Consider the following 26532-nt stretch of genomic DNA (forward strand, 5'->3'; position numbering starts at 1 on the left):
TCCTTGGTCTTATTATAGAGCTGGTGGCCAAAACTACAGGCTGGAGACACGTTAACTCCTGACCCTCCTTTTAGCTAACACAGATCAGGTGACAGACCAGTGGACATCCCAAATGGCACCCTATTCCCTATATAGTGCACTATTTTTAACCAGGGCCCATAGGGCTCTGGTCAAAAGTAGTGCACTAGGGTATAAAGTGCCATTTGGGATTGACACCAGCTCTAAAGCAGCATAACACTCAGACTCATAGAGCAGAGAGAGTGGTTTGTTTCCCCAGTGGCTTGGAGTGGGTGCTGTCAAGTTGTGGTCTACTTATGGTCAGGTTGAAGGTATATGATGGTATGATCAGGTCACTCTCACTCTCACTCTCACTCCCCCACACACACACACACACACACCTTGGAATCTCCTGTAACCTCACTCCAACACTTCCTTTTTGGGCTACCGGAATTCATGACGTCATTTGGGAACAGCTTTCACTTGCAGTGAGGTAGCGGTGTGCGAGTGTGAGTGTGATGAGAGTCTGTCTGTGCGCACCAATCCTATTAGCAGATGTATCCGGTGCAGTCAGTCATTGGCTGAGATCTCGAGCTGTGATTTCTCCTGTCACGATTTTCGGTGTGCGTCTCACAATCGCGGACAAACAGCTGACACCGCGCACTGCAGACCGTCCTCGCTGGAAGACGCAAAAAGACGTACTCCAGGAGTGGAACTGAAGAAGAAAAAGGGATTTTGTCTGTCATTTTTTATTGTCGGGTAAAGACGGCGGAGGAATAGAGCAGGATTTTACCAGCGGGGTGTTGGAGCTGCAGTAGCCGTGTTTCAGGTCTCTTTGAGCCGGCTAGCAGCTGTAACCATGCCGGTGTTCCACACCAAGACCATCGAGGGCATCCTGGAGCCGGTGGCCCAGCAGATCTCCCACCTTGTCATCATGCACGAGGAGGGGGAGGTGGACGGGAAGGCCATCCCGGATCTGACCGGCCCGGTGGCCGCGGTACAGGCAGCGGTCAGTAACCTTGTCAGGGTAAGTGCCTCTCTCTCTCTTTCTCTCTCTCTCTCTCTCTCTCTCTCTCTCTCTCTCTCTCTCTCTCTCTCTCTCTCTCTATCTCTCTCTTTTCTCTCTCTCTCTTTCTCTCTCTCTTTTTCTCTCTCTCTCTTTCTCTCTCTCTCTATCTCTCTCTCTCTCTTTCTCTCTTTTCTCTCTCTTTCTCTCTCTCTCTCTCTCTTTCTCTCTCTCTCTCTCTCTCTCTCTCTCTCTCTCTCTCTCTCTCTCTCTCTCTCTCTCTCTCTCTCTCTCTCTCTCTCTCTCTCTCTCTCTCTCTCTCTCTCTCTCTCTCTCTCTCTCTCTCTCTCTTTCTCTCTCTCTCTCTCTATCTCTCTCTCTTTTTCTCTCTCTCTCTTTCTCTCTCTCTCTCTCTCTCTCTCTCTCTCTCTCTCTCTCTCTCTCTCTCTCTCTCACACTCACTCACTCACTCACTCAGTTTGGTGGTGTAGTGATTTGGTATTGTACTGGATGCTATTGAACCAAGAGGAGTTTGTGGGGCAGAATGAAACGAGAGTGTTGTTATTGTTTGTTGTAGTGGTAAACACTTTGTTACAGTGACAATCCAGACAGGCACTGCTGCCACTGTTAGACTGGTCAAATGGGGTTTGGGCAGTATCAACTCATGTAGAATAAACCTACATCTGTAGCAGAATGACAGAAGACAGTGTAATAGTATTGTCATAATAAATACCATGACAAACAGTAGTGTACATTGGAAGAATATTATCTCTGGAAAACTGAGCTAGCAACAGAATAGCCTACCCTTTCAGGACATGTGAATGGCAGTGTACACTGTGGTGCGTGAGCATGTGCGTGTGTGTCTCCTCTCTTCCAGTGAGTCCATTAGACTTGAGGATTCTGCTGGTTTCCCTCACAGGAACCAGCATTGAGAATGCTCCCTCTTTCCCTCTTGCCCCCTTTCTCTCTCTGTCTCGCTATTTCCTTCCCCCTCACTCAATTCAATTTAAATTTAAGGACTTTATTGGCATGGGAAACATATATTAACATTGCCAAAGCAAGTGAAGTAGATAGTAAACAAAAGTGAAATAAACAATAAAAATTAATCATGTCCCACTTCCTATCAATGTGAAGGCTTGTTGCAGTGATGTATGACAGCGTGTTCATAGATGTCGAACAATCTGTTGTTAATGCCACATATGGTGGTTGAAAGCTCGCACTTTGTACCTGCAGAGCAATCATTGTACATGGCATCTTGTAGTCTGGTTCTACAGTTGAAGTCGGAGGTTTACATACACCTTAGCCAAATACATTTAAACTCAGTTTTTCACAGTTCTTGACATTTAATCCTAGTTCAAATTCCCTGTCTTAGGTCAGTTAGGATCACCACTTTATTTTAAGAACGTGAAATGTCAGAATAATAGTAGAGAGAATTATTTCTTTCAGCTTTTATTTATTTCATCACATTCCCAGTGGGTCAGATGTTACATACACTCAATTAGTATTTAGTAGCATTGCCTTTAAATTGGGTCAAACGTTTCGGGTAGTCTTCCACAAGCTTCCCAAGCTTTGGCCCATTCCTCCTGACAGCTGGTGTAACTGAGTCAGGTTTGTAGGCCTCCTTGCTCGCACACGCTTTTTCAGTTCTGCCCACACATTTTCTATAGGATTGAGGTCAGGGCTTTGTGATGGACACTCCAATACCTTGACTTTGTTGTCCTTAAGTGATTTTGCCACAACTTTGGAAATATGCTTGGGGTCATTGTCAATTTGGAAGACCCATTTGCGACCAAGCTTTAACTTCCTGACGGATGTCTTGAGATGTTGCTTCAATATATCCACATTATTTTCCTTCCTCATGATGCCATCTATTTTGTGAAGTGCGCCTGTCCCTCCAGCAGCAAAGCACCCCCACAGCATGATGCTGCCACCCTGTCCTTCACGATTTGGATGGTGTTCTTTGGCTTGCAAGCCTTCCCCTTTTTCCTCCAAACATAACGATGGTCTTTATGGCCAAACAGTTCTATTTTTATTTCATCAGACCAGAGGACATTTCTCCAAAAAGTACGTTCTTTGTCCCCATGTGCAGTTGCAAACCGTAGTCTGGCTTTTTTATGGTGGTTTTGGAGCAGTGGCTTCTTCCTTGCTGAGCGGCCTTTCAGGTTATGTCTATATAGGACTCGTTTTACTGTGGATATAGATACTTTTGTACCTGTTTCCTCCAGCATCTTCACAAGGTCCTTTGCTGTTGTTCTAGGATTTATTTGCACTTTTCGCACCAAAGTACGTTCACCTCTAGGAGACAGAATGCGTCTCCTTCCTGAGCGGTATGACGGCTGCGTGCTCCCATGGTGTTTATACTTGCGTACTACTGTTTGTACAGATGAACGTGGTACCTTCAGGCGTTTGGAAATAGCTCCCAAGGATGAACCAGACTTGTGGAGGTCTACAATTTTTCTTCTGAGGTCTTGGCTGATTTATTTTCCTATGATGTCAAGCAAAGAGGCACTGAGTTTGAAGGTAGGTCTTGAAACACATCCATAGGTACACCTCCAATTGAATCAAATTATGTCAATTAGCCTATCAGAAGCTTCTAAAGCCATGACATCATTTTCTGGAATTTTCCAAGCTGTTTAAAGGCAGTGTATGTAAACTTCTGTCCCACTGGAATTGTGATACAGTTAATTATAAGTGAAATAATCTCTTTGTAAACAATTGTTGGAAAAATTACTTGTGTCATGCACAAAGTAGATTTGTCTCTATACTGATGTTTTGCCAGTTTAATTGACTTGCGGAGTGAGGAGCTACACTGTATGTATTCTGCCATATTCCCAGTCACCTTGCCATGGTTGAATGCGGTGGTTCGCGCTTTCAGATTTGCGCGAATGCTGCCGTCTATCCACGGTTTCTGGTTAGGGTAGGTTTTAATAGTCACAGTGGGCACAACATCACCTATACACTTCCTGATAAACTCAGTCACTGTTTCAGTGTATATGTCTAAATTATTTTCGTAAGCTACCCGGAACATATCCCAGTCCGCGTGATCAAAACAATCTTGAAGCGGGCCTTATAACCATCCCGGAAGTTTGAATAGCAATGGTCGAGGATTTTAGCAGCGCGAGTACAACAGTCGATATGTTGATAGAACTTCGGCAGCCTAGTCCTCAAATTTGCTTAGTTAAAATCCCCGGCTACAATAAATGCAGCCTCAGGATATGTGCTTTCCAGTTTGCATAAGGTCCAGTGAAGTTCTTTGAGGGCTGTCGTGGAATTGGCTTGAGGGGGATATACACGGCCGTGACTATAACCGAATAAAATTATCTTGGGAGATAATACGGTCGGCATTTGATTGTGAGGTATTCTAGGTCGTGTGAACAGAAGGACTCGAGTTCCTCTATGTTACTACAATTACACCACGAGTCGTTAATCATGAAACCCACACCTCCGCCCTTCTGCTTCCCGGAGATATATTTATTAATGTATGCGCGATTAACTGAGAACCCATCTGGCTGGACCGATTTCAACAGAATATCCGAAGAGAGCCATATTTCCGTGAAACAGAGTATGTTACAGGCCTTGGTGTCTCTCTGGAATGAACTCCTTGCCCGTAGTTCGTCGACTTTGTTAACCAAAGATTGAACATTAGTGAGTAGAATACTTGGAAGCGGTGGGTGGTGTGTGCGCCTCCTAAGTCGGACCAGCTGGCCGCTCTGAGTGCCTCTCCTCCGCCGGCGATGTTTTGGGTCAGCCGCTGGAATCAGTTCAGTTGCCCTGGGGAGAGCAAACAAAGGATCTACTTCGGGAAAGTCGTATTCCTGGTGGTAATGCTGGTGAGTTACCGCCTCTTTGATATCCAATTGTTTTTACCGGCTGTATGTAATGATGCAAAACACTTTCTGAGCTAATAATGTAAAAAATAATACATACAAAAACAAAATACTGCAAAGTTTCCTAAGAGGTAGTCGCCAGAGAATCTAATCTAATCAAACCATTTGTCATTGTTGATAATTTTCTTCCGTTTTCTGTTAGAGATTTTTAGATTTCATAGGGAAGCTGAGAGGTCAAATATACTGTTTAGGTTTTCTACTGACAAGTTTACACCTTCACTATTACAGTGGAACGTTTTGTCCAGGAAGTTGTCAAAAAGGGATTTAATTTGTTGTTGCCTAATTGTTTTTTGGTAGGTTGCGACACTACTTTCCTTCCATCTATAGCATTTCTTAATATTATTCAGTTCCTTTGGCTTTGATGCCTCATGATTGAGTATTGCTCTGTTCAAATAGACTGTGATTTTGCTGTGGTCTGAAAGGGGTGTCAGTGGGCTGACTGTGAACGCTCTGAGAGACTGGGTTGAGGTCAGTGATGAAGTAGTCTACAGTACTACTGCCAAGAGATGAGCTATAGGTGTACCTACCATAGGAGTCCCCTCGAAGCCTACCATTGACTATGTACATACCTGCAGGAGTTATGATTCATTTTTTTTGTTATGTTGTCGTAGTTGTGCCTGGGGGGGGCAAATGGGGGAGGGAATGCTGTCACCTCCAGGTAGGTGTTTGTCCCCCTTTGTGCTGAGGGTGTCAGGTTCTTGACCAGTTCTGGCATTTAGGTCGCCACAGACTAGTACATGTCCCTGGGTCTGGAAATGATTGATTTCCCCCTCCAGGATGGAGAAGCTGTCTTCATTAAAGTATGGGGATTCTAGTGGGGGGATATAGGTAGCAAATAGGAGGACATTTTTCTCTAGCCAAATGTAAAATGTTCCTGTTTTGATTAATTTAATAGAGTGAGTTAGGTTTGCTCTATACCAAATTAGCATACCCCCTGAGTCCCTTCCCTGTTTCACACCTGGTAGTTTGGTGGATGGGACTACCAGCTCTCTGTAACCTAGAGGGCAACCAGTGGGTCCGTCTCCTCTATACCATGTTTCTTGTAGGATGACAATGTCTGTATTTCCGATTCTTTGGTGAAGTCCAGATTCCTGCTCTTTAGGCCAAAGGCAGATGACCTCAGGCCTTGGATATTCCAGGATGAGGTAGTGAAGGCTTTGTGATCCATAAAGTGTCTAATGTTGTTGGTCGTGTGGTTTGGCCTTAGGCCAGTAAGTGTGAGCAGAGCCTACTGAGCATCTGGTACATGCCATTGGCTTGGGCTAGTGTAAGAGTGGGGGTTGGGCCTGTTTGCCTGCTCACGGCCTGGGCGTATGTGTGACTTTCATGTTGAGGGCCTCTTTGCGGGAGTTGGGGGCATGGGGTGGGTAGGAGGGGCATTGGTCTGATCTGAGGGGGCCTAAATGGGGTATGGGCATGGTTGACTTGGGGGGCTGCTAATTGGTTGGGGTGGGGGTGTGGATGTGGCGGGGGGGGGTTTCGCTGGTCTGGGCAGGGTATCTGTTGCTCCTGAGGTGTTGGGTCTGCGGTTGAGGGCGATATCATTTAGGGTCCGGGAGAAGGTGGGCACTGCTGCCTTGTATAGGTGGACCTGGTCGTAAAGGCTGTTCAAGTCCAGGGTGGAGTGGTGGGCCAGGTAGACATTTGGTACGGTCATGGGAAATACTTGCGTTTACCTGCTGTATGGTAGCAGGGTGGAAATACGTTTTTTCGTGGTAGCAGGGTTGAAATAACCACTTGTGCGTTGGGGAAAGTAGAAGAAGCTTTTTCTATCACTCCCTTGAGTGCTGTGGCCACCCTTTCCTGCTGTGTTCTCAGGTCGTTTGTGCCTGTGTGTATTATTATGTGGCTGCGTGATCCTAGTTGGTCCTCAGACAGAAGGTTGGGTGTTTGGACACCAGAGTTTAGACAATGTGTGTTTGGGAAAAAGTTGATTTTCTTGTATGTATTTCCCGTTTGAGTCCATAAGGAGTACAATCTGTGGCTTTTGTATATCCTCAGTGGGTGTGGGGGGGCGTCAGGAGGGCTATCAGGGTGGCTGACGGGGGATGCTCAGAGAGGTTGGGATCCCCTGGGCTTGGGGTTCTTAATTTGTTTGTCTGGCTGTGATGTCGAGGCTATGGTCAGGGTCTAGGGAGTACTGTTCTGCTGCGGTGTCAAGACTTTGGTCAGGATCTGAGGTCAGGAACAGAGTGATGTCTGGTTGTTTTTAGTGAGACAGCAACAGTGATGTAGTGGTGCCTGGAGAAGTGGGTATACTCTAATTTTGCAAAATAATTCCCGAAATGGCCCGCCAAAGGAAAGGTGCTCTATGTAAAAAGTTATATGAGAAAATGTGACATACACTCTGAATGACCTAATATTATAAATCCCACATTGGTCATTCACAGTCAGGCCAACCCAAGTTGTACTGTGCAAGTAGGCTAATAGTAGGTATATTATTGAAACAGATACATGAGGCTGTGAACTGAGTCAGAAATACATAGTGTTTCAGATTTGTTCATTTTTTCACACGTTTTTTTGCTCTCAAAGTCACACTTTCTAATAGAAAAACAACAAATTGGATGTTGTAAGGCCATAACCATGCTTAAAACACATCAGGAGACCACTTTTGAGGTCTGGAAAAAAACTAAGACATTTAGATTGTATTGTGTAGTTACCCTTTAAGTCAACTGCCCAGGTTAGTGGCACATGAGATGGAGTTTGCAAAACAAATGGCCACTGGATTGGGGCTCCCGAGTGGCGCAGCGGTCTAAGGCACAGCATCTCAGTGTTAGAGGCGTCACTACAGACCCTGGTTCGATTCCAGGCTGTATCACAATCCGGCCATGATTGGGAGTCCCATAGGCCTGCGCACAATTGGCCCAGCGTCGTCCAGGTTTCGCCGGGGTAGGCCGTCATTGTAAATAAGAATTTGTTCTTAACTGACTTGCCTAGTTAAATAAAGAAATAAAAAATTTATGCAAATAATCATCATATCATTCTGCCTGGTAGGCGTAGGCTACTCTGTGGCTAGTTTACATGTAATTTAGAAGGTTTTTGGGAAAGCATTTCCATCTACCAGAAGACGGTTAGGCCTATGATTAGCATCCCTATATTTTACCTGTTCCTTAATTGTTTGAAACCTGGACGTTTTACTTCATATTGTGAGGCATAGCCAAAATCCCACCATGGAAATGTGGAGGCAATTATTTTATAAACACTTCCTCATATGCGTTCTCCTGTTCTATTGGTTTTCTTTCAACTTTGGTTCATTGTCTAGCACCAAAAAGCATTATCCTAGTCATATTAGCAACCCGTGATAGTTATTGCATCTTTAGATCTTCCCTCTTTCAAACTGATATTTCCATCTCTGTCCATGAATCCGCTTGCATGTGCGGTGCGCATTTTAGAACAGTGTTTTCCCTCAAATTGCATTTGGAAACATTCTCGCATAGGCCAAACACTATGTGCACATTGCTGCACCTAAAATGTAAAGAAATAATAGTTCATAAAAATAAATAGACTGTCGCACACTATATACAGTTGAAGTCGGAAGTTTACATACACTTAGGTTGGAAACTAAACTGCTAAATGACGTAAATGTAAATGTATATGAAACAAACTATAGTTTTGGAAAGTCGGTTCGGACATCACATTTTTCCAACAATTGTTTACAGACAGATTATTTCACGTATAGTTCACTGTATCACAATTCCAGTGGGTCAAAAGTTTACATACACTAAGTTGACTGTGCCTTTAAACAGCTTGGAAAATTCCAGATATTGATGTCATGGCTTTAGAAGCTTCTGATAGGCTAATTGACATAATTTGAGTCAATTGGAGGTGTACCTGTGGATGTATTTCAAGGCCTACCTTCAAACTAAGTTCCTCTTTGCTTGACTTCATAGGAAAATCAAACGAAATCAGCCAAAACCTCAGAAAAAGAATTGTAGACCTCCACAACTCTGGTTCATCCTTGGGAGCAATTTCCAAATGCCTGAAGGTACCACGTTCATCTGTACAAACAATAGTACTCAAGTATAAACACCATGGGACCACGCAGCTGTCATACCGCTCAGGAAGGAGACGTGTTCTGTCTCCTAGAGAGGAACGTACTTTGGTGCGAAAAGTGCAAATCAATCCCAGAACAACAGCAAAGGACCTTCTGAAGATGCTGGAGGAAACAGGTACAAAAGTATCTATATACACAGTAAAACAAGTCTTTATATCGACATAACCTGAAAGGCCGCTCAGTAAGGAAGAAGCCACTGCTCCAAAACCGCCATAAAAAAAGCCAGACTATGGTTTGCAACTGCACATGTGGACAAAGATCATACTTTTTGGAGAAATGTCCTCTGGTCTGATGAAACAAAAATATAACTGTTTGGCCATAATGACCTTCGTTATGTTTGGAGGAAAAAGGGGGTCGCTTGCAAGCCGAAGAACACCATCCCAACCATGAAGCATGGGGGTGGCAGCATCATGCTGTGGGGGTGCTTTGCTGAAGGAGGGACTGGTGCAGTTCACAAAATAGATGGCATCATGAGGAAGGAAAATTATGTGGATATATTGAAGCAACATCTCAAGACATCAATCAGGAAGTTAAAGCTTGGTCGCAAATGGGTCTTCCAAATGGACAATGACCCCAAGCATACTTCAAAGTTGTGTCAAAATGCCTTAAGGACAACAAAGTCAAGGTATTGGAGTGGACATCACAAAGCCCTGACCTCAATCCTATAGAACATTTGTGGGCAGAACTGAAAAAGCGTGTGCGAGCAAGGAGGCCTACAAACCTGACTCAGTTACACCAGCTCTGTCAGGAGGAATGGGCCAAAATTCACCCAACTTATTGTGGGAAGCTTGTGGAAGGCTACCCGAAACGTTTGACCCAAGTTAAACAATTTAAAGGCAATGTTACCAAATACTAATTAAGTGTATGTAAACTTCTGACCCACTGGGAATGTGATGAAAGAAATAAAAGCTGAAAGAAATCATTTTCTCTACAATTATTCTGACATTTCACATTCTTAAAATAAAGTGGTGATCCTAACTGACCTAAGACAGGAAATTTTTACTAGGATTAAATGTCAGGAATTGTGAAAAACTGAGTTTAAATGTATTTGGCTAAGGTGTATGTAAACCTCCGACTTCAACTGTAGAACCAGACTACAAGATGCCATGTACAATGATTGCTCTGCAGGTACAAAGTGCGAGCTTTCAAACACCATATGTGGCATTAACAACAGATTGTTCGACATCTATGAACACGCTGTCATACATCACTGCAACAAGCCTTCACATTGATGAGAAGTGGGACATGAAGTCCTATGTACTGACAACTGAGAACATGGAGGAGAGGCACACAACAGAACCTAAAACGGCATTAATACCATCATTGCTGAGTGGGTGGGGGACAGCAGTAAGTTGACCGCTGTCTGGTAGGTAGCCATGACTGCAGTAGATTGAACTGCATTGCCCCCTAGCGGTCATAAGCAGGACCATATCTGCATTGTGAAGTCACATAATTGTATGATTACAAAAAGAATGGCAGTTTAAATGTTAAGATTATTATTTACATTTGTCACATCCCTACATTACACTGACACTCATTTACATTTTTTACATTTTAGTCATTTAGCAGACGCTCTTATCCAGAGCGACTAGTCAGTGCATACATTTTTCATACTGGCCCCCCATGGGAATCGAACCCACAACCCTGGCGTTGCAAGCGCCATGCTCTACCAATTGAGCTACAGGATGTCCCTCTGCTTGTCTGGAGTCGACAGAATGAAAAGTGGGACTTCCACAACTGCTTGTCCTCCATTGCAGATACAATCTCCTCCTCCTCCAGTCCCGTGTCACATTTGTGCTGGTCCACATATGTAATCTCTGGCCTGCCTTTGGGAGTTGGATCCATGCAGTGGTTGCTAGAGGATCAGTTCACTTGCTGGAGCGTCCTTCTGCCTGTAAACATGTCTGGTAAACCACAGTCTTTTCTGTGCTTTATGGCATGTTACTGTGGAATGATCAATACATTGATTACACTGATCCTAGGTCAGCTAGTGTTCTGTCCTAACTGGACTGTTACTACTGCGGAAAGCAGGGCTTTCTGTCAGCAACTACAGAACTAAAGTTGATTTTACACAGCTTCAGATTGCCGACATTTGGTCGCCTGTGATTCCACGACCAACAATTGACTGAACAGTAATATTTTACTTAGCCTACGTCTATTGTTTACATCAGGAATGGGCAACTTTGATGGGTGTGGGGGCAACAAAAAATCTGAACTCATCATAAGGGGCCGCAGTGGTACCCACATCCATACCCACACATGCAGTCAGAGCCAGCCCTAGCCTTTTGGGTGCCCTAAGCAAAACATTTTAGTGGCCTCCCTTTTGACAGCGGAGAGAAATAATATACGTTTTAGAGTTCATTTCCTGCAATTCTACACATTTTGCCATGGGGCGTAGAGAAAAAGTTGCAGTTTTAAAGCAAGTCTGCTGCAATTCTACACATTTTGCCATGGGACGGAAAGAAGATTTGGCATTTTGCAGATAATTTCCTGCAATTCTACACATTCTGCCATAGGTTGGAGAGAAATGTTTGCCGTTTTAATATGATATCTGAGTGAGAGTAACTAACAAAATCAATGGGGGCTCCCCGGTTGGTAATTCGACCATGATTACTACAAGTTTGGATAGCTGGCTAGACTAACTTAACAATCTAAACATTTTTAGCTGACTTGGGCTAATTGAGTGACTGTCAGTGACTGACATAACAAGAGAAAAACTGCTGATGCACAACCAAATTTCGAAATTGCACCTTGTGTATTCTACTATTCTAACTCTCAACAGTAAGTTGAGACCCTGACTGATTTCCTATTTTTTTTATTTGGGGGGGGAGTTGACCCGCGGCCCGGCCCGCCAGTTCTCCATCTCTGGTTTACATGATCTTGGCAACTTATCGACAACAGATGGTTCATTACTCTAATGAGAAACATGTATTTTGCGACATGCGGGAGGGGTTGAAGGGGTTTTATAGGGCTTTTGAGGGACACACACACACATATACACCACTGACTAAGTTAAATTAGATTGAGTTAGAGACTCAGGTAGGTGGGTGGGTGGGTTATTGTGGTCCTACAGCTCTCTATGGGGAGGGGGTAGAGGGGGGGTTGGTCTACTTTACAAGACTGTCTCAGTTTAACCCCTGTGCCTTTGCCTCTACCATGTACAGTCTCATCCTGTCTCTACCCCAGTATCAGTTCCACTCTGCCTCTAGTCTGCCTCCCCCCACCCTGCTCCTGCCATCTACTGTACAGTCTCATCTGCCTCTTACCCAGTCTTGCACCCCTCACTCTGTCTCACCCTGGCTGGCAACAGTTTGGTGTCTTTAAAGAGTCACATGGAGCTTTAATGTGTGGAGGACAGACATACTGATAGATGGACTGACAGACAGACGGACAGGGACAGCCTGCTGGGAAGGGAAAGTCTCCGGCGTCAGCGTCTCCAAACGAGACTGAGACTCTCCTTAGAAAACACACACACACACACACACACACACACACACACACAGACAGGGTGTCTATGTTTGTGCTGCAGTTCAGTTTCCCTGGACTCTGACAGCTTCACCACCTCACTAACAGTGACTAACACTACTCTCCCAGACAGACATTCGTTCAGACCAGAATTTCCAGTTGAAATAATGACAACTACCAGTTTCCCATCCGATCTGAGGGTTGCTCAGTGTTTATTGACCCTGTGATACACGCCTCCTCCCGCAGTATGGAGCCGGCTAATGCTAAAGCCAGAAACCACTCAACATTAATCGATGCTAACAGCACTCAGTGTGTGTGTGTCTGTGTGTGCCTGTGTGTGTATGTGCAGTGTGTGTGTGGGGGGTACAATCTTTTCAAAAACGATAATTTTGGAAAGATTGTCATTTCCATGATTAAGTTAGAGAGGAAAAATGACCATTATGGATGTTACACGCTCCGTATGGATGTTACAGAGTCTAAAATGGACATTCAAATCTTAAAGATTTCTTGATCAAATTCTATCATAACACATTTGTTGTCATCTGGAACGTTTCTAAAATGTCAGCAGAAGTCATAGTACCTTAGGACTATATAATTACAGGTAGCCTGAATATGGCATAGGCTAAGGGCATACACCACACCCTAATAGGGTAATGTTTACTCTTTATAGGGCAATTCCACACAAGGACAGGACAGAAATATTTTGGGTATCAGATTGTTCTGGAAATTCTCACGTAGAAACATTATTGGGAGGAAGGATGTTTGACATGCTTTTTACATTTGTATAACTTTAATTTTTATTTTTGTAAATAATAATATTTTAGGCTCTTTTTTGACGTATACATGCTCCTGTAAGACCCTGTGATCCATGAACCGTACATGATACAGACATCATCTTGGTGCAGTGGTCTAAGGTACTGCATCGCAGTGCTAGCTGTGCCACTAGAGATCCTGGTTCGAATCCAGGCTCTGTCGTAGCCGGCCGCGACCGGGAGACCCATGGGGCGGAGCACAATTGGCCCAGCGTCGTCCAGGGTAGGGGAGGGAATGGCCGGCAGGGATGTAGCTCAGTTGGTAGAGCATGGCGTTTGCAACGCCAGGGTTGTAACAAAAAGGATCAACTTAAAATAAAACAAAATAAAAAAATGTATGCACTCACTAACTGTAAATCGCTCTGGATAAGAGCATCTGCTAAATGACTAAAATGTAATTATACTCCTTTATAGATTCAACAATAAAAATGATATCTCAAAGGTAGCCTTTTTTACATATTGTTTGGAATAATATATTCTTCAAACACGTCAAATTTGTTTGGACTAGCGGTTAAGACTACTTGCACAGCCCCCCATATTTATACGCTGCTGCTACTCTGTTAATAATTTATTCATAGTCACTTTAACTCTACCCACATGTACATATTACTTCAACTAGCCGGTGCCCCCGCACATTGACTCTGCACCGGTACCCCCCTGTATATAGCCTCCCTACTGTTATTTTATTTTACTTCTGCTCTTTTTTTCTCAACACTTTTTTGTTGTTGTTGTTTTATTTTACTTTTTTATTAAAAAATAAATGCATTGTTGGTTAAGGGCTGTAAGTAAGCATTTCACGGTAATGTCTACACCTGTTGTATTCGGCGCATGTGGCAAATAACATTTGATTTGATTTCCAGAGTAGGCTCTCTGGTACTTTTGAAGATATAACCCATTTTATACATAGAAATTGACATTATAGGTCATTATCCATTCATTACTTTTTTTGGTGGTGCTCATTAGCAAAAAGACCACTCTGAAAAGTTGCTGTACTTGTAGAGTATATTGTTTCAAACAATGTCTAAGATTAAGCTAAATCAAAAAGGGTACTTTTGAAATGTACTTATCGAAATAAAGTTTCTAATGAAAATATGTCACTCATTGTTTTAATATTTAATGATTTATTTATTTCACCTTTATTTAACCAGGTAAGCCAGTTCTCATTTACAACTGCGACCTGGCCAAGATAAAGCAATGCAGTGCGATAAAAACAACAACACAGAGTTATATATGGGATAAACAAAACGTACAGTCAACAACACAATAGAAAATCTATATACAGTGTGTGCAAATGTAGTAAGTTATGGAGGTAAGGCAATAAATAGGCCATAGTGCAAAATAATTACAATTTAGAATTAACACTGGAATGATAGATGTGCAGAAGATGATGTGCAAATAGAGATACTGGGGTGCAAATGAGCAAAATAAATAACAATATGGGGATGAGGTAGTTGGGTGGGCTAATTACAGATGGGCTGTGTACAGGTGCAGTGATCGGTAAGGTGCTCTGACAACTGATGCTTAAAGTTAGTGAGGGAGATAAGAGTCTCCAGCTTCAGAGATTTTTGCAGTTCGTTCCAGTCATTGGCAGCAGAGAACTAGAAGGAATGGCGGCCAAAGGAGGTGTTGGCTTTGGGGATGACCAGTAAGATATACCTGCTGGAGCGCATACTACGGGTGGGTGTTGCTATGGTGACCAATAAGCTAACATAAGGCGGGGATTTGCCTAGCAGTGATTTATAGATGACCTGGAGCCAGTGGGTTTGGCGACGAATGTGTAGTGAGGGCCAGCCAACGAGAGCGTACAGGTCACAATGGTGGGTAGTATATGGGGCTTTGGTGACAAAACGGATGGCACTGTGATAGACTACATCCAATTTGCTGAGTAGAGTGTTGGAGGCTATTTTGTAAATGACATCGATGGCATGTTTGGCAGCATGAGTGAAGGAAGCTTTGTTGCGAAATAGGAAGCCGATTCTAGATTTAACTTTGGATTGGAGATGCTTAATGTGAGTCTGGAAGGAGAGTTTACGGTCTAACCAGACACCTAGGTATTTGTAGTTGTCCACATATTCTAGGTCAGACCCGCCGAGAGTAGTGATTCTAGTCGGGCAGGCAGGTGCAAGCAGCGTTCGATTGAAGAGCATGCATATAGTTTTACTAGCGTTTCAGAGCAGTTGGAGGCTATGGAAGGAGTGCTGTATGGCATTGAAGCTCGTTTGGAGGTTTGTTAACACAGTGTCTAATTAAGGGCCAGATGTATACAAAATGGTGTCGTCTGCGTAGAGGTTGATCTGAGAGTCACCAGCAGCAAGAGCGACATCATTGATATACACAGAGAATAGAGTCGGCCCGAGAATTGAACCCTGTGGCACCCCCATAGAGACTGCCAGAGGACCAGACAACAGGCCCTCTGATTTGACACATTGAACTCTATCGGAGAAGTAGTTGGTGAACCAGGCGAGGCAGTCATTTGAGAAACCAAGGCTATTTAGTCTGCCAATAAGAATGCGGTGATTGACGGAGTCGAAAAAGCCTTGGCCAGGTCGATGAAGACGGCTGCACAGTACTGTCTTTTATCGATCGCGGTTATAATATCGTTTAGGACCTTGAGCGGGGCTGAGGTGCACCCATGACCAGCTCGGAAACCAGACTGCATAGCGGAGAAGGTACGGTGGGATTGGAAATGGTCGGTGATCTGTTTGTTAACTTGGTTTTCAAATACTTTCGAAAGGCAGGGCAGGATGGATATAGGTCTGTAACAGTTTGGATCTAGAGTGTCACCCCCTTTGAAGAGGGGGATGACTGCGGCAGCTTTCCAATCTCTGGGGATCTCAGACGATACGAAAGAGAGGTTGAACAGGCTGATAATAGGGGTTGCGACAATTTCGGCGGCTAGTTTTAGAAAGAAAGGGTCCAGATTGTCTAGCCCAGCTGATTTGTAGGGGTTCAGATTTTGCAGCTCTTTCAGAACATCAGCTATCTGAATTTGGGTGAAGGAGAAGCGGGGGTGGGGGGCATGGGCAAGTTGCAGCAGAGGGTGCAGAGCTGGTGGCCGGGGTAGGGGTAGCCAGGTGGAAAGCAAGGCCAGCCATAGCAAAATGCTTGTTGAAATTTTCGATTATCGTAGATTTATCGGTAGTGACAGTGTTTTCTAGCCTCAGTGCAGTGGGCAGCTGGTTGGAGGTGCTCTTATTCTTCATGGACTTTACAGTGTCCCAAACCTTTTTGGAGGTAGTGCTACAGGATGCAAATTTCTGTTTGAAAAAGCTAGCCACTGCTTTCCTAACTGATTGTGTATATTGGTTCCTGACTTCCCTGAAAAGTTGCATATCGCGGGGGCTTTTCGATGCTAATGCAGTACGCCACAGGATGTTTTTGTGCTAGTGAAGGGCAGTCTAGTCTGGGGTGAACCAGGGGCTATATCTGTTCTTAGTTCTGAATTATTTGAATGGGGCATGCTTATTTAAGATGGAGAGGAAAGCACATTTAAAGAACAACCAGGCATCTTCTACTGACGGAATGAGGTCAATATCCATCCAGGATACCCGGGCCAGGTCAATTAGAAAGGCCTGCTCGCTGAAGTGTTTTAGGGAGCGTTTGACAGTGATGAGGGGTGGTCGTTTGACCGCCGACCCATTACGGACGCAGGCAATGAGGCAGTGATCGCTGAGATCCTGGTTGAAGACAGCGGAGGTGTATTTAGAGGGTAAATTAGTCAGGATGATATCTATGAGGGTGCCCATGTTTACGGATTTAGGGTTGTAACTGGTAGGTTCCTTGATAATTTGTGTGAGATTGAGGGCATCTAGTTTAGATTGTAGGACGGCCAGGGTGTTAAGCATATCCCAGTTTTGGTCACCAAGCAATACGAACTCTGAGGATAGATGGGGGGCAATCAATTCACATATGGTGTCCAGCGCACAGCTGGGGGCTGAGTGGGGTCTGTAGCAAGCGGCAACAGTGAGAGACTTATTTCTGGAAAGGTGGATTTTTAGAAGTAGAAGCTCAAACTGTTTGGGCACAGACCTGGATAGTATGATAGAGCTCTGCAGGCTATCTCTACAGTAGATTGCAACTCCGCCCCCTTTGGCAGTTCTATCTAGACGGAAAATGTTGTAGTTGGGAATGGACATTTCTGAATCTTTGGTGGCCTTCCTAAGCCAGGATTCAGACACTGCTAGAACATCAGGGTTGGCGGAGTGTGCTAACGCAGTGAATAACTCAAACTTAGGGAGGAGGCTTCTGATGTTATCATGCAAGAAACCAAGGCTTTTGCGGTTACAGAAGTCAACAAATGATAGCTCCTGGGGAGTAGGAGTGATACTGGGGCCTATAGGGCCTGAGTTAACCTCTACATCACCAGAGGAACAGAGGAGGAATAGAATAAGGATACGACTAAAGGCTTTAAGAACTGGTCTTCTAGTGCGTTGGGTACATAGAATAAAAGGGGCAGATTTCCGGGCGTTGAAAAATAGATTCAGGGCATTATGTACAGACAAGGATATGAGTACAGTGGAGGTAAACCTAAGCGTTGGGTAACGATGAAAGAGATAGCATCACTGGAGGCACCGATTGAGCCGGTCTCCGCGTGTGTGGGGGGTGGGACAGAGGAGCTATCTGAGGCAGGTTGAGCGGGACTAGGGGCTCTACAGTGAAAAAGTACAGTAAGAACTAACCGAAACAGCAATAGGCAAGGCGTATTGACATGAGAGAGAGGCATAAAGCAATCACAGGTGTTATTCGAGAGAGGTAAGACACAGCTGGTAATGGCGACGAAAGTTTGAGCTGAGGCTAAACAGATAAACAGGATGGGGTACCATATAAAGGAACAGTCCAGCAGGCATCAGCTGTGTAGTTGAGTGATCATAAGGTCCAGTGAACAGCAATCGGTGAGTCCGGGGGCAGTTCAGTGGCTGCTACGGCACAGGCGAGGGAGGAGGCACGGGTGTTGATTGCGTGTGCTAGCGGGCCGGGGCTAGCAGATGGATCTTCGTGGTCGTCGCAATGGGAAGCCTGTTGAAACCACATCAGACGATTACGTCGGCAGACCAGTCGTGATGGATCGACAGGGCTCCGTGTCAACACTAGGAGGTCCCGTCCGGTTGACAGAGAGGTAGATAGCCGGGAGATGGGCCTGGCTCGAGGCTAGCTCAAGGCTAACTGGGGCTTGCTTCAGGACAGTGGTGATTAGCCAACAACAACAACAGCCATTCGGTTGCAGCTAGCTAGTTGCGATGATCCGGTTAATTGTCCAGGCTAGAGCTGGCTGGTAGGTAGTGCAGGCCACGGACAATGGTGAAGACCGCTAACGGTGGCTAATAGCAAGTAGCTAGTTAGCTGGCTAGTTTCAGCCGGAGGTTCTAGATAAGAAGGTATAAAGAAATAATAGAATCTGTTCCACATTGGGTGAGGCGTGTTGCAGGAATGTATATATAGTTAAAGGATGGAAAGTGAGATTGAGAAATATATACGAAAAAGACAAAAAAAAAAAAAAGGCTATTTACATGAGGACACTACAGAAAACACGACCGCACTGCTACGCCATCTTGGATCAATAATATGTTGGTAACCGGTTTATAAAAGCAATAAGGCGTAGTTGGTTAAAATATGTTTAATAATCTACATTAATCAATCTGACTCCAATTTAATATAAAGGTTTATAGACACATTATTTGAGCAAGAACCCTGTTCATGACTAACGGGTCTAGCCAGGAAGCGAGCTTGGGCATCACCAGACTTAGCACTAAAATTAACACGTGTTTAAAATGAACCGTTAAGCAATTAACAAGGCTAGACACAGAGCTGTTCTAGCATTAAATTAATTGAGTCAGTCTTAAGCAAAGGTGTCAAGTTGGTACCTCAAGAATACAATGTGTGTGTAATTAACTTAATGAATAAGAATTTACCAATTCTAATTTATGAAAGGAGTCAATCAGATATATTTATGAATGAGGAATGCCTGCAGAGCTCTATCATACTATCCAGGTCTGTGCCCAAACAGTTTGAGCTTCTACTTCTAAAAATCCACCTTTCCAGAAATAAGTATCTCACTGTTGCCGCTTGCTACAGACCCCCCTCAGCCCCCAGCTGTGCCCTGGACACCATAATTGAATTGATTGCCCCCCATTTATCCTCAGAGTTCGTACTGCTTGGTGAACTAAATTGGGATATGCTTAACACCACGGCCATCCTACAATCCAAACTAGATGCCCTCAATCTCACACAAATTATCAACGAACCTACCAGGTACAACCCTAAATCCGTAAACATGGGTACCCTCATAGATCTTGAGGATCCTGACTAACTTACCCTCTAAATACACCTCCGCTGTCTTCAACCAGGATCTCAGCGATCACTGCCTTATTGCCTGCGTCCGTAACGGGTCCGCGGTCAAACGACCACCCCTCATCACTGTCAAACGCTCCCTAAAACACTTTAGCGAGCAGGCCTTCCTAATTGACCTGGCCCAGGTATCCTGGATGGATATAGATCTCATTCCGTCAGTAGAGGATGCCTGGTTGTTCTTTAAAAGTGCTTTCCTCTCAATCTTAAATAAACATGCCCCATTAAAAAAAATACAGAACTAAGAACAGATGTAGCCCCTGGTTCTCCTCAGACTTGACTGCCCTTGACCAGCACAAAAACATCCTGTGGCGTACTGCATTAGCATCAAATAGCCCCCGCGATATGCAACTTTTCAGGGAAGTTAGGAACCAATATACACAAGCAGTCAGGAAAGCAAAGGCTAACTTTTTCAAACAGAAACTTGCATCCTGTAGCACTAACTCCAAAAAGTTTTGGGACACTGTAAAGTCCATGGAGAATAAGAGCACTTCCTCCCAGCTGCCCACTGCACTGAGGCTAGAAAACACTATCACCACCGATAAATCTACAATAATCGAGAATTTCAACAAGCATTTTGCTACGGCTGGCCATGCTTTCCACCTGGCTACCACTACCCCGGCCACCAACTCTGCACCCTCCGCTGCAACTTGCCCATGCCCCCCGCTTCTCCTTCACACAAATTCAGACAGCTGATGTTCTGAAAGAGCTGCAAAATCTGGACCCCCTACAAATCAGCTGGGCTAGACAATCTGGACCCTTTCTTTCTAAAACTAGCTGCCGAAATTGTGCAACCCCCTATTACTAGCCTGTTCAACCTCTCTTTCGTAACGTCTGAGATCCCCAGAGATTGGAAAGCTGCCGCGGTCATCCCCCTCTTCAAAGGGGGTGACACTCTAGATCCAAACTGTTACAGACCTATATCCATCCTGCCCTGCCTTTCTAAAGTATTTGAAAGCCAAGTTAACAAACAGATCACCGACAATTTTGAATCCCACCATACCTTCTCCGCTATGCAATCCGGTTTCCGAGCTGGTCATGGGTGCACTTCAGCCACGCTCAAGGTCCTAAACGATTTTATAACCGCGATCGATAATAGACAGTACTGTGCAGCCGTCTTCATCGACCTGGCCAAGGCTTTCGACTCTGTCAACCACCGCATTCTTATTAGCAGACTAAATAGCCTTGGTTTCTCAAATGACTGCCTCGCCTGGTTCACCAACTACTTCTCAGATATAGTTCAATGTGTCAAATCGGAGGGCCTGTTGTCTGGACCTCTGGCAGTCTCTATGGGGGTGCCACAGGGTTAAATTCTTGGGCCGACTCTTTTCTCTGTGTATATCAATGATGTCGCTCTTGCTGCTGGTGACTCTCAGATCCACCTCTACGCAGACGACATCATTTTGTATACATCTGGCCCTTCATTGGACACTGTGTTAACAAACCTCCAAACGAGCTTCAATGCCATACAACACTCCTTCAGTAGCCTCCAACTGCTCTTAAACACTAGTAAAACTAAATGCATGCTCTTCAATCGAACGCTGCTGGCACCCGCCCACCCGACTAGAATCACTACTCTCGACGGGTCTGACCTAGAGTATGTGGACAACTACAAATACCTAGGTGTCTGGTTAGACTGTAAACTCTCCTTCCAGACTCACATTAAGAATCTCCAATCCAAAGTTAAATCTAGAATCTGCTTCCTATTTCGCAACAAAGCCTCCTTCACTCATGCTGCCAAACATGCCCTCGTAAAACTGACTATCCTACCGATCCTTGACTTCGGCGATGTCATTTACAAAATAGCCTCCAACACTCTACTCAGCAAATTGGATGTAGTCTATCACAGTGCCATCCATTTTGTCTCCAAAGCCCCATACACTACCCACCACTGTAACCTGTACGCTCTTGTTGGCCGGTCCTCACTACATGTTTGTCGTCAAATCCACTGGCTCCAGGCCATCTATAAATCACTGCTAGGCAAATCCCCGCCTTATCTTAGCTCATTGGTCACCATAGCAGCACCCACCCGTAGTCTGCGCTCCAGCAGGTATATCTCACTGGTCATCCCCAAAGCCAACACCTCCTTTGGCCGCCATTCCTTCCAGTTCTCTGCTGCCAATGACTGGAACGAATTGCAAAAATCTCTGAAGCTGGAGACTCTTATCTCCCTCACTAACTTTAAGCATCAGTTGTCAGAGCACCTTACCGATCACTGCACCTGTACACAGCCCATCTGAAATTAGCCCACCCAACTACCTCATCCCTATATTGTTATTTATTTTGCTATTTTGCACCCCAGTATCTCTATTTGCACATCATCTCTTGCACAGCTAGCATTCCAGTGTTAATACTAATTGTAATTATTTTGCACTATAGCCTATTTATTGCCTTACCTCCATAACTTGCTAAATGTGCACACACTGTATATATATTTTCTGTTGTATATATTTTTTTGACTTCTTGTTTTTTTCCCCATATGTAACTCTGTGTTGTTGTTTTTATCGCACTGCTTTGCTTTATCTTGGCCAAGTCGCAGTTGTAAATGAGAACTTGTTCTCAACTGGCTTACCTGGTTAAATAAAGGTGAAATAAAAAATAAAATAAAAAAATGCAGTCACTCAAATCAACTAATAGATGTATTAGTCACGAATAAATGAACACTCAAACAATAACAGTGTACATGGAAGACATGATACAGCATAAAACAGAGTAAGTTACTCTCAACGAATAAGACGTAACGTGGTTACACGTGTCTTCAGAATCTATAGAATCTATGTGTTTCTATACACACAAGGGCTTGCAAATAAGGTCTCAATTAACGAAAGTAGACACAGTCCTTTTAACTATGAAAAACGGAACTCAACCAGCCCTTGGCCATATACCACACCCCCTCGTCCCTTATTGCTTAAGTATAGCCCAGGAGGTGCTTACATGGCAGCCATGGAGCTATGTGATGTAATTCTCAAGGGTTCATGATGTTTAGTGGTTGAAACATCAATTGCCAACCTGTCTTTATTTCTGTACACTGAATATACCAAACATTAGGAACACCTTCCTAATATTGAGTTGCCCCCCACCCCTCGCCCCTTTGCCCTCAGAACAGCCTAAATTCGTTGGGGCATGGACTCTACAAGGTGTCGATAGCGTTCCACAGGGATGCTTGCCCATGTTGACTCCAATGCTTCCCATGGTTGTGTCAAGTTGTCTAGATGTCCTTTGGGTGGTGGACCATTCTTGATACACACAGGAAACTGTTGAGCGTGAAAAACCCAGCAGCGTTGCAGTTCTTGACACAAACTGGTGCGCCTGGCACCGACTACCATACCCCGTTCAAAGGCACTTAAAATCTTTTGTCTTTCCCATTCACCCTCTCAATGGCACACATACACAATCATTGTCTCAAGGCTTAAAAATCCTTCTTTAACCTGTTTCCTCCCCTTCATCTGGATTCAATCCAAGATGGCGTAGCAGTGCGGTCGCGGTTTTATTCATTGTCCTAGTGTAAATATCCCGTTTCTTGTTTTTTTTGTCTATTTTGTATATATTTCTCAATTTTTACTTTTAATTCTTTAACTAAATATACTTTCCTGCAACCCGCCACACCCAACGTGGAAAGGATTCTATTATTTCTTTATAACTTTCATCAAGAACCTTAAGCTGAAACTAGTGTAGCTGCAACTGAATGGCTACTTGCTATTAGTCACCGTTAGCGTCTTCACCATTGTCCGTGGCCTACACTATCCACCAGCCAGCTCTAGCTCTAGCCTGGACAATTCGTCGGCCAGTCTGCACAGCGTGCTATCGACCCAGAGCTTATCGGACTTTCTGCCGGAATCACTGGACCCTAGCGCCGGATCATCGCAACCAGCTAGCTAGCTGCAACCTGTTGTTGGCTAATTACCATTGCCCTATAGCAAGCACCAGTTAGCCTTGAGCTAGCCTCAGGCCCATCTCCCGGCTGTCTACCTCTCTGTCAACCGGACGGGACCTCCTAGTGTTGACACTGAGCCCCGCTGATCCAACACGACTGGTTTGCCGACGAAATCGTCTGATGTGGTTTCAACAGGCTTCCCGTTGCGACGACCACGAAGATCCATCTGCCAGCCCCGGCCCGCTAGCACACGCAAACTACAACTGTGCTCCCTGCTAGCTGTGCTGAAGCACCAATTTGAACTGCTCTCGGACTCACATATTGCTGTTCACTGGACCTTATGATCACTCAGCTGCACAGCTGATGCCTGCTGGACTGTTCCTTTACACGGTACCCTGTCCTGTTTATTCCGTTTAGCCTCAACCCAAACTTTATCGCTATTACCAGTTGTTGTCTTAGCTCTCTCTAATAACACCTGTGATTGCTTTATGCCTCTCTCCCATGTCAATTATGCCTTGCCTATTGCTGTTTGGGTTAGTTCTTATTATACAATTTCACTGTAGAACCCCTAGTCCCTCACAAACTGCCTCAAATAGTTCCTTTGTTCCACCCCCCATACACGCCGAGACCGGCTCAATCGGTGCCTCCAGTGATGCTATCTCTGTCATTGTTACCCAACGCTTAGGGTTACCTCAACTGTACTCATATCCTTCCATATCCTTTTCTGTACATAATGCCCTGAATCTTTTCTACAACGCCCGGAGATCTGCCCCCTTTATTCTATGTACCCAACGCACTAGAATACCAGTTCTTAAAGCCTTTAGTCGTATCCTTATTCTAGTCCTCCTCTGTTCCTCTGGTGATGTAGAGGCTAACCCAGGCCCTGCAGCCCCCAGTATCACTCCTACTCCCCAGGGGCTATCATTTGTTTACTTCTGTAACCGTAAAAGCCTTGGTTTTCTGCACGTAAATATCAGAAGCCTCCTTCCTAAGTTTGAGTTCATCACTGCGTTAGCACACTCCGCCAAGCCTGATGTTCTAGCAGTGTCTGAATCCTGGCTTAGGAAGGCCACCAAAAATTCTGAAATTTCCATCCCCAACTATAACATTTTCCGTCTAGATAGAACTGCCAAAGGGGGTGGAGTTGCAATCTACTGTAGAGAGAACCTGCAGAGCTCTATCATACTATCCAGGTCTGTGCCCAAACAGTTTGAGCTTCTACTTCTAAAAATCCACCTTTCCAGAAATATATCTCTCACTGTTGCCGCTTGCTACAGACCCCCCTCAGCCCCCAGCTGTGCCCTGGACACCATATGTGAATTGATTGCCCCCCATCTATCCTCAGAGTTCGTACTGCTTGGTGACCTAAATTGGGATATGCTTAACACCCCGGCCATCCTACAATCTAAACTAGATGCCCTCAATCTCACACAAATTATCAACGAACCTACCAGGTACAACCCTAAATCCGTAAACATGGGTACCCTCATAGATATCATCCTGACTAACTTACCCTCTAAATACACCTCCGCTGTCTTCAACCAGGATCTCAGCGATCACTGCCTTATTGCCTGCGTCCGTAACGGGTCCGCGGTCAAACGACCATCCCTCATCACTGTCAAACGCTCCCAAAAACACTTCAGCGAGCAGGCCTTCCTAATTGACCTGGCCCAGGTATCCTGGATGGATATAGATCTCATTCTGTCAGTAGAGGATGCCTGGTTGTTCTTTAAAAGTAATTTCCTCTCAATCTTAAATAAACATGCCCCATTCAAAAAATACAGAACTAAGAACAGATGTAGCCCCTGGTTCTCCTCAGACTTGACTGCCCTTGACCAGCACAAAAACATCCTGTGGCGTACTGCATTAGCATCAAATAGCCCCCGCGATATGCAACTTTTCAGGGAAGTTAGGAACCAATATACACAAGCAGTTAGGAAAGCAAAGGCTAACTTTTTCAAACAGAAATTTGCATCCTGTAGCACTAACTCCAAAAAGTTTTGGGACACTGTAAAGTCCATGGAAAATAAGAGCACTTCCTCCCAGCTGCCCACTGCACTGAGGCTAGGAAACACTATCACCACCGATAAATCTACAATAATCGAGAATTTCAACAAGCATTTTGCTACGGCTGGCCATGCTTTCCACCTGGCTACCGCTACCCCGGCCACCAGCTCTGCACCCTCCGCTGCAACTTGCCCATGCCCCCCGCTTCTCCTTCACACAAATCCAGACAGCTGATGTTCTGAAAGAGCTGCAAAATCTGGACCCCTACAAATCATCTGGGCTAGACAATCTGGACCCTTTCTTTCTAAAACTAGCTGCCGAAATTGTCGCAACCCCTATTACTAGCCTGTTCAACCTCTCTTTCATAACGTCTGAGATCCCCAGAGATTGGAAAGCTGCCGCGGTCATCCCCCTCTTCAAAGGGGGTGACACTCTAGATCCAAACTGTTACAGACCTATATCCATCCTGCCCTGCCTTTCAAAAGTATTTGAAAGCCAAGTTAACAAACAGATCACCGACCATTTTGAATCCCACCGTACCTTCTCCGCTATGCAATCCGGTTTCCGAGCTGGTCATGGGTGCACTTCAGCCACGCTCAAGGTCCTAAACGATATTATAACCGCGATCGATAATAGACAGTACTGTGCAGCCGTTTTCATTGACCTGGCCAAGGTGTCGTATCGGGTGAATGGTGGCAATTATTGCTGTCAACAAAGAGTCCGCTCAAGCTGCACCGTGTTAGAGGCTTTTATTAAAATCATGAGGTTACAGCATAAGTTACAGACCCGCGGTGTCCGGAGAACGGCGTCCCAGATTGCCATGGCCGTTCTGCCCTTTCTGTAGTCTAGCCCCTATTTATAAACAATGCAAAAAGATGCTCCCTCTTCTGGCCAATCACCAGTCTCCCCTGTCTACAACACACTTCCTGTCTGTTGTATGTGACGTTACACTAAAACATTCCCTTTTGATACTAACATAAACAACATTCCATTTCTTCATGAAAAACATTTAACAAAGACATAATCTTCATATACGATAAAGGCTTTCGACTCTGTCAACCACCGCATTCTTATTGGCAGACTAA

The 26532-nt window shown here is 44.7% G+C and overlaps 1 protein-coding gene across 2 annotated transcripts in view; it reads left to right on the plus strand.

Annotated features, from left to right (window-relative positions):
* The first annotated feature begins 397 nt into the window (after positions 1–397).
* Positions 398–26532, plus strand: part of LOC121568268 (vinculin) — a 74191-nt gene continuing 48056 nt past the window's right edge. For both annotated transcript variants that reach the window (XM_045223091.1, XM_045223123.1), the window contains exon 1: positions 398–1024. In XM_045223091.1, coding sequence (XP_045079026.1) covers positions 857–1024 — 168 coding nt within the window. In that variant the 5' untranslated portion in view covers positions 398–856. The remainder of the gene's footprint in view (positions 1025–26532) is intronic.

Source organism: Coregonus clupeaformis, chromosome 1 (assembly GCF_020615455.1).
Source record: "Coregonus clupeaformis isolate EN_2021a chromosome 1, ASM2061545v1, whole genome shotgun sequence".
NCBI classification, from domain to species: domain Eukaryota; kingdom Metazoa; phylum Chordata; class Actinopteri; order Salmoniformes; family Salmonidae; genus Coregonus; species Coregonus clupeaformis.